This window comes from Brachyistius frenatus, unplaced genomic scaffold (genome assembly GCF_029030835.1).
Source record: "Brachyistius frenatus isolate BFR_SWC_R1_liver_20210118 unplaced genomic scaffold, ASM2903083v1 Contig_14, whole genome shotgun sequence".
NCBI lineage: Eukaryota > Metazoa > Chordata > Actinopteri > Embiotocidae > Brachyistius > Brachyistius frenatus.
In genome coordinates this window covers 5,453,062-5,467,476 of record NW_027210613.1, presented here as the reverse complement: position 1 = coordinate 5,467,476, position 14,415 = coordinate 5,453,062, and the positions used below count along the sequence as shown (strand labels likewise).

The 14,415-nt window shown below is 41.8% G+C and overlaps 1 protein-coding gene across 1 annotated transcript in view; it reads left to right on the top strand.

The window, feature by feature from the left end:
* lars2 (leucyl-tRNA synthetase 2, mitochondrial) overlaps nucleotides 1-12,958 on the top strand; it is a 39,579-nt gene extending 26,621 nt beyond the window's left edge. Inside the window, exons 13-21 of the mRNA XM_069693256.1 lie at nucleotides 831-929; nucleotides 2,989-3,126; nucleotides 3,211-3,314; nucleotides 3,791-3,970; nucleotides 4,179-4,348; nucleotides 5,891-5,968; nucleotides 6,078-6,189; nucleotides 7,165-7,292; nucleotides 9,287-12,958. Coding sequence (XP_069549357.1) covers nucleotides 831-929; nucleotides 2,989-3,126; nucleotides 3,211-3,314; nucleotides 3,791-3,970; nucleotides 4,179-4,348; nucleotides 5,891-5,968; nucleotides 6,078-6,189; nucleotides 7,165-7,292; nucleotides 9,287-9,466 — 1,189 coding nt within the window. The 3' untranslated portion in view covers nucleotides 9,467-12,958. The remainder of the gene's footprint in view (nucleotides 1-830; nucleotides 930-2,988; nucleotides 3,127-3,210; nucleotides 3,315-3,790; nucleotides 3,971-4,178; nucleotides 4,349-5,890; nucleotides 5,969-6,077; nucleotides 6,190-7,164; nucleotides 7,293-9,286) is intronic.
* The last annotated feature ends 1,457 nt before the right edge of the window (nucleotides 12,959-14,415 follow it).

Here is a 14,415-nt window from a genome sequence, read left to right as displayed (position 1 = left end):
TGATTGTGAGATGATTGTTTGTGCAACTGAAGGGACAGACAGAAAGACAAACAGGGACATCCCATAAGGTCCAGGAAACCATACCAGCTCTGTTGCACACACCGTAGCAAAGCTTAGAGCTGTTTCTGTGTTTCTATTTCTGGGACACTGATTTAAATCTGCAGAGACTCATTATAAAGCAAAAGACGAATGCTGTCACTCTTCCATTTAAGTGCTTTAAATTTGAAACAAAAACACTCTCCAAAAGCTCCACTCTCCCCAGGTCTTTTACAGATGTCCTCTCCTGTGCTGTGAAAGTGTCGCTGGCAGATTCGCATCACGTACCCAAGCCGCTGTTTGGCTTGGAGAGAAGGGGGCACGAGGTGGCATTTCCAACACAAACACATGATCATGTGTGCGGCCTGCCAGTTCGTTCCCTGTTAGCACAGCCTGTTAGTCAGGGCACAGGAACACAGCTCTGCTGCCAGTCTGGCTTCAGCTGTGCTCCTCTGCAGGGACATGACCCCTACAGCCAGATGGAGCCGGCTTTACACTCACTGACACACACACACACACACACACACACACACACACACACACACACACACACACACACACACACACACACACACACACACACACACACACACACACACACACACACACACACACACACACACACACACACACACACACACACACACACACACAAACAAACAAATCACATAATGAGCCATTTCTCTGAGCATACAAACAGGGGTCGTTCATTTGCTCGCGTTCTAATTTGTCAGCTCGATATTAATTTTGGTTCAGCCTCTGCCAACTCTCTCTTTGTTTCTCTCTTTCCTCAGATGTAAAGGCCCAGCGAGGAGGGAGACTGACACCATGGACACATTTGTGGACTCAGCTTGGTATTACTTTAGATACACGGACCCTCATAACCAAGACAGGTACAAACAGCCTCCTCATTAGACTTCACTTTCTATTATTGACTCTGTGAATCTGGCCAATTAAAACATAGTTATTTACATTTGCATCTTTTTTTTTACTCATGTTGAGACAGATTTGAGCACAAATGGCACAGATCTTATTCTCACCCTATTTGTTCAAATGTAAATGAAATGAAAACCAGAAGAGAAAAAGGTGAACAAATTGCTCTTGCAGTGGGCGGATAAACATCTGTCTGTTTACATATACAATAAATGCATTGTTCTCTATGTAATCTCTGCTATGTAAATACAAACTTGATTTTTCTCTGGCCACTTCCACTCCAACTCTTCTATATAAGGATTTTATGAAAGCACTTAAATGCATAATTATGCTCACTGTAAGATCACCCACTCTCTCTTTTCCACTTCAAACATGCGTATAATGCCTGTATACACACACCCTTTACACAAACACACACACACACACACACACACACACACACACACACACACACACACACACACACACACACACACACACACACACACACACACACACACACACACACACACACACACACACACACACACACACACACACACACACACACACACACACACACACTTCCCTGAAAGTTGCACTCTCTGCCAATAGAGATTATGGAGCCATGGCTGTCACCTGCTGGGATGGTGGCGATACCCTGAGCTTAACAAAAGAGATTAATTTCCCAGTGCCCTGACCTAGCAGTAAAGCAGCTTTAAAAGGGGGGGGGGCTCCTGCTCCCTCCTTCACTTTTCTTAGCTGGACAGATTATGGCACAACAGAAAAAGCAATTACACTATTTGTGCATTTCAGTCGGCCCGCTGAGCCTCATGCGCACAGGGGGAAACGATGAAAATATGAGGCAAGAGATGTTGAAAGTAGCGAGTAAGAGGAAAGACCTGGGCAGGGGTGTTGTATGAGAGTGTGTGTGTTGTTGTGTATTGGGGTTCCCTGGAATGGTGCCAGCAAACAGGCTAAATTATTTTCAGTGTTGCGAGTTCATAACTTTTTTTTTTTTTCTCCCCTCCTGGCTCAATTATCCAGAGACAACATCAGCCACAGAGGGAGGGTGAGAGGCAGAGAGGTGTGAAGCAGAGTAATGACTGGTGTGAAAGGTGACACACAGAGACAGTAGTCTGCCCTAAAAAGCATTGTGACTGCTGAGCATCGCGACAGGCAGGCTAACCACATGCAGCGGTCGTGATCTAAAAGAAACAGATACTTAGCATGTTGTTAATGTGAAGCTGACTAAAGACGAAGTCCTCCGAGCCAAATTTCAAACAGACCTTTGATACTTTTTCTCTGTGAGTGTTAAACAGGGGAGGCTTCAGGATGCTTTTGTTGGCCAACCCTGAATAGTGTCAGATTCAGCCTGCCCCCTGGAGGAAAAGTGTGTGCATGTGCTTTGTACATAACCAGTGCCATCTGATAACATTAATTTTAACAGTATATTATGTAAATATACACAAGCAAAAGTCTGCTTTGCTACTCTCAGTTGCTGATTAATCCAACATTAATAATCATAAAATGATAAAGCTTTCAAAATAATGTCACTTAATTTTCAACTCCTCAGCATACACTCCATAATCTGGCAAATAAAAGACCAGAGGACAAGATCACATCGGAGAGTCAAATGAATGGATAATATATGGTCAAAAATAGAATAATAAAACCTTTGGCCCGGAACATCTCTTACATTTGCTGTTGTAAACATTTTGTCTGTGTGTTGCCTTAAAGAAAAATCCTTTTGTAATTTGAAGTTGTGCCTTTGATATGAAGATACATTTGAGTAGTTAGCATGAGCAGTGACAGCCTCTGTGGATGTAAATAAATAATAATAAAAAAAAAGGAAACAGAACTTCTGTGTGATCTTCATCAACAGAAAAGCTTGAAGGACAAAGAAAGAAATGATGACTTTACTGAGCAGTTTTCTTTTTTATTGTGTCCTTTTAACTCAACATTACATTAGATTAACAGTTTACCCTCCCAAATACAGTTGGAGCTTTACCTTTCACTATGTTTGCTCTTCCTCCGCAGGCCTTTTGGGCGCCGCCTCGCAGATCACTGGCTGCCTGTGGACGTGTACATCGGCGGGAAGGAACACGCTGTCATGCACCTGTACTATGCTCGCTTCCTCTCCCATTTCTGCAAGGATCAGGGCCTCGTGGTTCACAGGTGGAGTACGCTGTGGTTTATCTGCTGTTGGTGCATGTGTACATTTTGTGTGTTTTTGTCATGAACCATCTTTCTGTCTTCCAGAGAGCCTTTTAGGAAGCTCCTGGTCCAGGGCCTGATCAAGGGCCAGACTTTCAAACTGGTAGACAGCGGCCAGTACCTGAAGAGAGAGGAAATAGATTTCACAGGTATACACTACCTCAATGTGGAGGGTGTTTGTTGATGTGAAACATTTGTAATAGATGAGAGAGGTGAGGGCTTCCCTCCTTGTAACCCTTCAGAAAGAAACAGCTAGTGACAGACAGAGACAAACCAAATATGGACTCATGACATCAGTTTATGCTTTTTTGAATTATAGTAAGTTTTGACTCCACTATCCCACCCCACTTCTTTGCGCTATTAAGAAAAATTTCTCCTTATTTTGTGCTTTACTGCTTTTCCAAAAAGAATGACAAGTTAACAAAAGTCAAATCCCTTTAAATCCTTTGAAGACACCTGAGAGGTTTCTCACCTGAGAGGTTTCTTATAACTGGCATCACGCTGAAGGAATTTCTGCTTTTCTCTATTGCTTGGTAACAAGATAAACAAGAGGTACTGGTCATTTAATCTCAGCACTATAGACTCTTTATCCAGCTATCGCTGACCTCTGACCTGCTTCGTCCAGATAAGGAGCCGTTGGCGCTGAGCGGTGGTCGTGTTGAGGTGACGTGGGAGAAGATGAGCAAGTCTAAACACAACGGACTGGACCCCCAAGAGGTGGTGCAGCAGTACGGCGTGGACACAGCCAGACTCTACATCCTTTACTCCGCACCGCCTGAACAAGACATCCTCTGGAATGTCAAGAGTGAGATGTTACTGCAAAATTACACATAGTGGTAGAAATAATGAATGAGAATGACGTTAAAGGACGGTGGTTTTGTGAGAGCAAAATTGTTTCCACAAAGAGACATGCACCACTTGTTTTCAAATGAATACATTTAGAGTTTTTCAGTTTTTCCAGCAGTTTTTCAAAATATTCGATTCTTCTGTGTCTGTGTGGTGACCCACTCCAGCCGACGCTCTTCCTGGGGTTCTTCGATGGCAGTCTCGCCTGTGGCAGCTGGTGACCAAGCTGAGAGAAGTGCGGCAACTCGGAGACATTCCCAATCCTTCCCTGCTGAAAAAGAAGGAGCTGGCTGAGGCCAAGAAGATCTGGGAGAACAAGAACTACGCCATTCAAGAGGTAGCTTAGACCTGCTGTGATTTGGGCTGAAAGTGTCTCACGGAGATGTTTTTTAACAGTAACATATTACGACAGTTCTTACCAGCAGGGGTCAGTGATGGGTCCAAATTCAAAATCCCAGATTTTCACAAAAGGTTATTGTTCATCTACCTTGAATAACAAATTGCATCTGTCATCTTGGTCTATTTTTAGTTTAATCTCTCTACTAGTTCCAGTTATCTGCTGTTAATTTCTTTAATGTCTGGTATTAATTTATGTCACTCCAACACATTGTATAGTTTGAGGGCATAGTAAGTTGTCTTTTCCCAGTTACAAGGTATTGTATTATATCATGCTAGTAATGCATCACTCATTACACAGTCATGACTCCCAGCTTTTTGTTTCAATGCTGAACATCCGTTGCAACCTGAAACAGCTTAGACTAAAGAGTAATAGCAGAAGGGGATGGAAATTGATTTTAAATCCACTCGGTCTCTTTTCACACTTTATAAATAGCCTCCTTTGGCTGCCAGGTTTGATTCTCTCTCCTCCCCTCAGGGCCAGTGCTTTTAGAGGACCTCAGGCTGTTTGCTATAAGCTCTCAAAGCCCAGCCTGTACTTTGATCTGTCCCTTAGAAAAGCCCCGTTGATCAACCTCGTCCTCCCTAAGGCCCGTCCCAAATGGGTTCTTCTTCCCAGAAGGCTAAGCAGGGGAATGCTGACATGCTGTGTGCCTTCAGCTGGTACACACGATGAAACAAGGGAGGAGGCTCCTCTTCTGAGCCTGTCATTGTTTTCCAATGGTTCTTCAGAAGCAGACTCAAAATATTCCATGACACAATCAATCCATATGTCTAGCTTCCATATGTCTAGTCGCCAAAAACAGAACATAAAGCCTCAAACTGTATCACCCGTAAATGCCCCTGCTCTGGAGACAGGTTGTTGTCTTTTTCTGTATGTCCCATTATCGTGAGCGCAATACCTCAAGAACGCCTTCACAGAATTTCCTCAAATTTAGAAAAAAATATCCACTTGGTCCTGAAGATGATGAGATTTCGGTGCTCGAAGGTCAGTGTGACCTCACGAAACACATTTGTGGCCGTAACTGAAGAATGAATGCGCAAATTATGGCAACATTTTTTTACTAATGTCTAAACAGGATAAAATGATCAAGTGATACCATTTTATTTCAAAGGTCAACTTCACTGCGATATCATAATGTTCTGCAAAATTGGGTGAGATACTTAATTAGTGGCACAAATTTGGGATGTTTACCTTGAAACTGTGATGATTGTATAGATCTTTTGTGCTGTCGGATTAGTGTGAAATGTGTGCGAAGCATTGTTTTATAATTTGTAGCTTTTTTGATGCAACATTCATATTTGAATCTTCTTTGTTACTGTCATGGCTACAACTTTTGTGTTAAGTCAGAATCAGCTTTATAAGTCTTCACTATATATATTATATGACTCGGGACAAACACAGATGTAAAATACAACTTGACTGGTTGAAGGAGAGATACCAACCGCAAAACATTAAATCCATGTTTGTTGGTATTTTCAGGTGACAAACCACTTCACAGAAGATTTCCTTTTCAATGCAGCTATCTCTCGCCTAATGGGACTCACCAACACACTGACTGTGAGTGCACCCTCTGATACCTACAACGCAAATATTATAATATATATGTGTATAATATAATGCACAGTTTGGAAATGACACTTTTACCACTCCGTGTGTGTGTGTTCAGAGTTCAAGGGTCAGGGTGTTGCAGCACAGTGCGGAGTTTGAGGAAGCTCTGGCTGCCCTGGTTATGATGACAGCACCCATGGCCCCTCACTTGGCTTCTGAACTGTGGGCAGGTTGGTGACACTCATCGTATTCACACATAATAAATTACACCCTCATGCACATGCACGCATAAAGTGTAAAACCTTTTAATTATTTTCCTGTTAACCCATGTAAACAAATCTACAGTACATTTGACCCAAATTAGGTAGGTAGGTAGGTAGTTACTTTATTAACTTATTTATTACCCTAACGGTCCATCAAACATAACTGAAAGCAGTGCTGTAAGACCTTTTGCAGCAAACAAACAATAGTAAGGAAGAGCTAGCGTCACTTTTTATGCCCTGTGTGGACGCTTGCCCCTGCGCTGGCCTGAAGGACATCCCTTTATTGTCGTTGACACACGTACACAAGCTTTGTGCACACAGCCGAGAGGAGAGAGGTTCCCGGAAAAATTTAGCGTTCAGCTGACAGCCAGAGTCAGGAAGGCCTAACGGATGATGGCTGGGAGTAAGAAGGAAGTACGTGTGTGTGTGTGTGTGTGTGTGTGTGTGTGTGTGTGTGTGTGTGTGTGTGTGTGTGTGTGTGTGTGTGTGTGTGTGTGTGTGTGTGTGTTGTGTAATGAGTAGCTGTGTGCATTTTGTCAGTGCTCATGCGTGTAGTTTTTAAAATACACAAGTGAGGAACATATGACCTCAGTCACGCTGTACTTTTCACTCATTCTTTGTAACCTTACACACAGTGCAGGATAGAGGAAGTTCACATCCTTCCCTTGTGGCTCAGTAGGATGTGCACTCGCCTGTTTAACTGAGAGTCAGGACAGGAGGGACAAGGGTAGCTGGATTGTTGTTTAACCCTTCATCGAGATTTTTTTTTTTTGTTAACATAAAATATAACAAATAAAAGTAACATTTTAAGTCATCCACAGCTTTATTTTTTTTATTTTTTTCAAAACACACGGTATACAACATTTTTCTCCTCTGCATATGTTTTCTCAGCCGGTATGGTCACCCATGCCCTTCTGTTTCTCCCTCTTGGTTCTCTCCCAGGTCTTTGCCAGGTGAAAAATCCCCTCAGCCCTCTGCTCCAGCGGGGAGGAGACGTCCTGCAGCAGACCTGGCCCACTTTGAACCCCGAGTATCTGGAGGTCCCTGACTTTGTGGAGCTGTCTGTACTGGTAGGATCCCACACTATCAGACTTGAACAACGATGCACTCAGTCAGTACATGGCAGCTGGAGCTTCATCAAAGTTCTGCCTCACGCTTGGTGAACAAAAAAGTCTCAACAAACCAGTCAGGCTAAAATGAAGCTCTTATTTTTCTTAATATTTAGCTTTGAAGATTAAAAAAAAAAAGTTTCCCCTCGGCACCATCACTGTGGTCATTATTTTTACATCACTTTACGAATAGTTGTAACTAATAATTTTCTCTTGCATTCTCGAACATTTTCATTCAAACTCTTCACTCTTAAACTCTTAAATCCATGATGACAGTCAAAGTCTGTAATTTTCAAAAGAGCCTATGATTAGCTTGTGTGTGTGCACACGTGTGCGCGTACCTGTGTGTTTATGTGTCGGCATGTCAAGTGATGTGCTTTAAGCTAAATAGACAAGTTGGTCAATAATTAAAAGTCAAGAACAGAGCTCCTGTGTTATTCCTGACTCGTGGGCTTTTTCTTTTTTCTTTTTAAACGGCCTGTCAGCTCACAAACAGTGAATCCACCAGTTTGGCAGCAAATGACATCGTCAGGAATCAACGTGTTTGTGTCTGTATGTATGCATTTCAAAGGTGTACAGACAATCAGAGGGAATATATAGCTGTGTTGGAGTAGTTCAGAAAATCTACTTGAATGAGGCCCATGAACACACACACACACACACACACACACACACACACACACACACACACACACACACACACACACACACACACACACACACACACACACACACACACACACACACACACACACACACACACACACACACACACTCACTCACACATGTCAGTCTTCACGTTGCCCTGAGCATCGGCGCAGCTAATAGATGAAAGCTCAAACTGCTTTCCGACGGTTTTCTCTGTTGAGGGTCATATCCACTGAGAGTCCTCTACCTCCACCTCCACCCCCCCGCACCCCCACCCAATGTAGTGTAATGACAGCAAACAGTCAGCTGAATAACATCACCTATCTTTCACTGGACTTTATTCTGATAAAGAAACAAGAAAAACAAGACAAAAAAATAAAATTACTCCTGTTAGTGGGCCATAAATCTGATTACACTGTCACATCCTGGGGAGTCATTACATTTTTATCGTGAAGATTTTGGTTAACATGACGGTTAGGATTATGTAACTAGTAGTTATAGTTCGGGTAAGTCTCCAGGAAATGAATGTCAGTAAATGTAATATTCTCTGAATGGAAACATGACTGCTTGTGTAAAACTCTCCATATTTGAGTTTGCTGCGACTGAAAATAGTACTTCCTTTACACATCTCCGCATTTTTGTTTACTTTTTTTTTTAAACTTTCCAATAACACATGCAGACTCACACACACAGCGTGTATACAGTAGAGTATATTTCAGCTCCCAGAGCTCAATGATGATGATGTTGGTTTTCCTTCAAACTGAGCTCTCTGTTGTGGGCTGCCTCGCTCCCTCTGTCCTCTAATCATGTCCTTGGGATTGTCCCAGAATGGAGACCAAGGCTGAGTGCCCTCAAATACATACACGCACACACACACACACACACACACACACACACACACACACACACACACACACACACACACACACACACACACACACACACACACACACACACACACACACACACACACACACACACGCGTGCACACACGCATACACACACACACCACACCATTCATTTGCAACCACTTCCAAAGACAGGATTACATTCACCGTGTGCACACATACACTTGCTTCTAAACATACAAGACGGACTGCCCTTCCCATACCTACCACTAACTATGTGTTTTAAATGCACTGGGAATGAAGAAGGAGAGGTGGAGTCTGTTATTTTGAGACTTTAGTGCCAGGAAGGGGTTTAGGTACGGCTTCACATGGCAGAAGCTCTGTCAGATGGAAACTATCTGAATGGAGAGCAGATTAGTAACTTCTCTCATCTCTTTCCTTCTATTTCTTTACCCTAAGATAAACAACAAGGCCTGTGGCACAGTGACGATGCCTCTGCAGATGTCCAAAGACGCCAGTCAGGTGCAGCAGCTGGTCTTGGAGAGCCCCGTCGGACATACGTTTCTGAGCGAACGCAACATCAAGCGAGCCATCCTGTCCCCGAGGACTGCCCTCATCAACTTCCTTGTCGATGAGTAACGCTTGGGCGTTCACCACTACTGGGGACAGACTGAAGACGTTGAACAAAGTGAAAAGAGGGAAATCAGTTTATATTAACTGTAATAATGTCAATGTAAATATCTCTACAGACATTTTATCTATATTTTCCTGTTTTGAATGAAAAAAAAAAAAAGATTCAAGAGGCAGTGGGTTTTTAGTCTCGTTAACAAGTGAGATTCAGCACCCGTCTCTCTCAGATCTGAGACACACGAGCCCAAACTCCACTTCAGATTCCAGTCACCCTTCACAGTCTCCTTTTTCTCCCGTATCACAACTTTCAGCACTGTACCCACGACCACAGCCGAGTGACGCACTCATCATCTGCCTTGTCAGTTTTTTCTGTGCACCTCCGGTCCTGCTTTTAGCTGGCGAGCCTCCTCTGTGCACCGTACACGGTATGCCGTTTGACCCCCGGATGCGCCGCTGTGCTCTGTGAACCCGGTTGCCATGAGATGGTCTGTGGGAAGGCAACCGAAGAGCCTTGTGTGGTCGGAGGATGCCACGCTGTTCTGTGCCTCATCGCCAGCAGTTCCTATTCATCAGCTCTGTGTCTCAACATCAGGCCAACATGACTCAGCCATTAGCTCTGCCCTGGCAGAGCACACGCGCCAGCGGCACTGAAATGTATCTGTGTCCACCCACTAGGGTCTGTCTTTAAAGCTTAGGTGAGTAAGCAGTTATTTGATATGTACAAGCATTTGTCTTTTATGCCTTGCAGTGCCCACATCTCTGGTTAATCCAGGATGTTTGGTAGCTGTGTAGGTGAGGTCTAAAGTGTTGGCTGGTGTCAGTGTGTGAAGGAGCATATAGGAATTTGATCTGTGAAAACTACAATACAAATGTCAGTATCACATGGTCAGCTTCTGTTTGAGGACTTGCTTTTATTATGATAGAAATAAGATAAACTGCTTGTGACAGAGTCCTGCTGTGTCTAATTATCTAAGCATGTGAGTAATATCAGGTTTGTTTTTAGTGAATAAAAAAAAAATTATGGACAGAAGGAAAAACAGAACGTTCCGACCTAATCTTTTTATATTTCTGTACTTTATCTCTGACCATCAGGTCACAGGAAAAGGCTCACAGGAGAGACAGAATAACAGGAAGAGAAACCAGGAATAAGAGGAGGGGGTAAAGAGCCAAAACTGTGTTAGTTATTCTCTGTATTGTCTCAGAGATTATGAGAATTGTACCACAACCAGATGCAGCCACAGCACAAAACAGAAAGAGAGTACTTGCCAAAGATAGGCAGAGGCATTTTATCTTCTGAGACCTTATCTTTATATCCGCCATATTTTCTTTCACACTCTCAGACTGGCTGTATGAAATAACTATTAGGTCCATGGGAGGTCGTTTTTAACCCCTGATTTCTTCCACTTTTTGTTTGTGCTATTACTGCAGCTCCTTTCACTTTCCTCAGCAATAACAGCAGCTAATAAACATGTTTGAACTCAAACGGTGCCTGAACAATAGGCTGAAGTCGCTGTGTCATTAAAAAGAGCAACAGCATGGCCGTTTTTAGATGGGTCAGAGATGCCAAGAAACACTACCCTGGCCAAAATTACCCTGTTTGACTAAATAAGGAAGTAGGATATTTTTGAAAAGTGTTTTTTTTTTTTTTTTTTTGTAAAATGAGGTCTGAATTGTGCTGATGCTTTTACTCTAACAATTAATTTTGCCACCGTCAGCCTCTGCCGTCGTTTAACACTTTTCACCAGCTCATGCAGTTTCCATGACGACTAGCATCAGTGAATAGGCAACAGTGCTCCACTGTGACTCACTTTCTCTTCAGACCACAGTCATAGGCCTTCTCACACACAAGATGTGCAGCAGGAATTGTCTTTGATGAGTTCAAGAAAATCATTCCCCTTCCCCTAGAGACTCTGCGCTGGTGGAAAAAAGGGTGGAGCAGTGGAGTCCCAGTCATCCTCCACTGCACGAGTCTGGGCTGAGCATTCTCACTGGGCGACGCAGTAATGCTACAGCTCATTATCTTGGAGGCTGACCTCAAGGCTGGTAATTTGGTCATCTGCAGATGTTCTTTGAGTGAGCTCATTGTCTAAGCAGATTTTCACTAGTCCTCTAATTGTGTTGAGGATAAAGCTAAACTCCTGACATATGTGTGGATATACAATACTCGCCAAAGTTGTTCATTTATTTACTGTACCTCTCCATAGTGACAGTCCCATTAGTTATGCTGGCCTTTTATGAATTAATTTTTACTTCATCGCATGTATCCCATGCTGTGCACTACAGCACTCTCACAGGTGTGTCATGTTTTGTATTGAAAAGGATCTACAATATGTAGGCTGCCTTTTTTAATTTTTTTTTAATGCAAATGCTGTATGAAGTCGGTATGTATCATATTGGATATTTTTCTGATATCTGATATGATAATATGTTCCAACTCTCTTGGCTGATACAGGCGAAGGTGTTTTTTCCACCTAATTGCAGAGAACAGCAAGTCTCCTGCAGTGAAACGAATATGTTTCTCATTGCTACTGTTATCGTGATGAAACACTGGCAGATGTAGACATGAAATACAACGCTTTTCAAAATGTGCCCACTTACTGGAAACAATACAAAAACTTCATTAACTTAGTTTGTTTCCTTCGGTAAACCATGCAATATTTATTTGTATGTAACTTTTTGTCTTTCAAACAAAACCATAAGATTCCTCCCGCTTAAACAGGCTGGTGTGTTGCTCTCCCAGATATAATTATTGTAAACAGCAACTTTGCTACGAGTCTCAGACACGTTTAAAAACCTTCACACTGCAGACATGGTGTCAAGCATTTAAGCATGATCAAAGCATCATTTTATTTGCCTGTCATATGCAGAAATGTTCATTTTGATCTTTATTTCAGAGCCTTTATCGGTTAACACTGATGACATTCGGACAATATCGTTCATCCCTGGTCAGAAGTCCTCACTGCAAAAATGTATATTAAAGTGTCATATAATTCTGGGCAATTCTCATTTTCTCACCCACTGTTCTTCTCTACCAATGGTTCAGTTTCTTAAACAAACTATTAATTCCTTACTTTTCTTTCCTTCCAGCCAAACTGTTGTCAGTTACTGAACACACAGTACCTAACTCATTACTGCAGCTGCTTTAAAGTAAAAGCCAACTAAATTTTTCAACTTCATATACTTTCATGCAAATTTTAATACCTTACTGTACACATTTTTTTTAAATGATCAGTTTAGGAATATCGGGTGTTGTATGTTGTGCAGATTGTAAAGGCCTCCGAGACAACGCTATTTAATAAATGCAATTGGCTTGGCTTGACCACGTTTCTTCCAAGACTGCAGCAGACATCCCTATAAAATAGCAATAATACCACTCTGAATATTAATCCTATTTAAAAAAAAAAAAATTGTGAATTTGTGACATTGCACAAAATGTCCTTAGTAACAAAGAATGTGTGAAGAGTTTGAAGCCTGGGCAATAAAGTTTTATTTGGTTTTCAATTTTTGTTCTCATTTCATGAGGTTCTAATGACCCAATTAACATAACTGGCGAAACCAAGTGAGCTCAGATTTTCCAGAGTTGCTGATGAATTAACCTCACTTGAAGACATTTTCACAAACTAACTAGTAGTGAGGATGACACAAAAAATAGTTCATAGTTTTAGTTTTTAAATCAAAACTCAATCCCTGAACATAATTGTGTCTACATTATGATCCTTACTCAAATTCTTCATCTATTATGTGTCTTTCCTCTTTAAAAGTAAGTATTTCTGTTCATTCAACTACTGCCTTACATTTGATAACCTTCTGTGCATGTGTTTAACTTCTCTTTGGCTTTTGTTACAATAATTCACCCAGCTGTTTTAGTGAATGTATCAAACTGTATCAGTTTGTTGTATCAGAAAAAAGTAAAGCAAAAAGTAAAGCAAGGTAAGCCTACTACCTAAAGGACTGTATCGTGGTGAGTTTTTCCTCATACGCACAGATGGGCGAGCCTTATGAACCTTCTGTTTTAATTACACCATCACCAGCTGCAGTCTATAGGCCCCCTTAACATCCTGCCTCTATTTATTTTTTTTCATCAGAGAATATATGCACACTCAGGCTCCCTGCAGGACACAAATAAAATGTGCACCTGTGTTTGCAGTGTGACACATTATGAATTTGTCCCGCAGTGCCGACAAGGTGCAGTGTGTGTATTTGTGATTTTGTTTTTAAACACACACACACACACCAGTCCACACACACATGCGTAATGGTAAAACAGTACAGTTTTAAGGATTTATCCCACTGCATAGATCGTCTGAGATGTGGGGCAACTTTAAACAGTTAAATTGTATTTATTCATATATATATTAATTTTTTTTACCAATTCCAGGTAAATTATTAATTATAAATAAATGTATCTTGCGTAAGTGACTTCAGAGGCTAGCTTTTGCCTTCGTTAATGTTTCCCAAAATAATTCCCCATTGACTGTATTGTTTCCTTCTCTCTTACAGAACTAAACCAGCAGTGATGAAGTAATCAGAGCCCGTACCCAACATAAGTAAAAGTAGCCATGACCAACTGTGAATGCTGCAGTTGTTGTGGAACACTGCATTAAATGCAAGTTGTACACATCCAGTGTTTATTTTTTCACTAACTATGACTATACTACTGTTGGATAGACACCATCCTTATGTTTATTATGCACTTGAAAGAGCGGGGGTGAAAACACCCTAATTTCTTGGTGAAATACCCAAACAATTAAGGCATTCAGATATGTTTGCAGGTGATGCATTCAAATGCCGAGGTTATTTCTGCAGAACAGCAGTATGCAATTTTGAGATGAGAAGCCTCGTGTCAAAATTCACCTACTGCAGCCTGTTTAAGTGTGACCTCCTAACCTGTGGAAGTAACGGAAGTAGCCCACATGAAACGGGATACCAGACCTTTGAGAGGTTGAGGTCCCGACAAA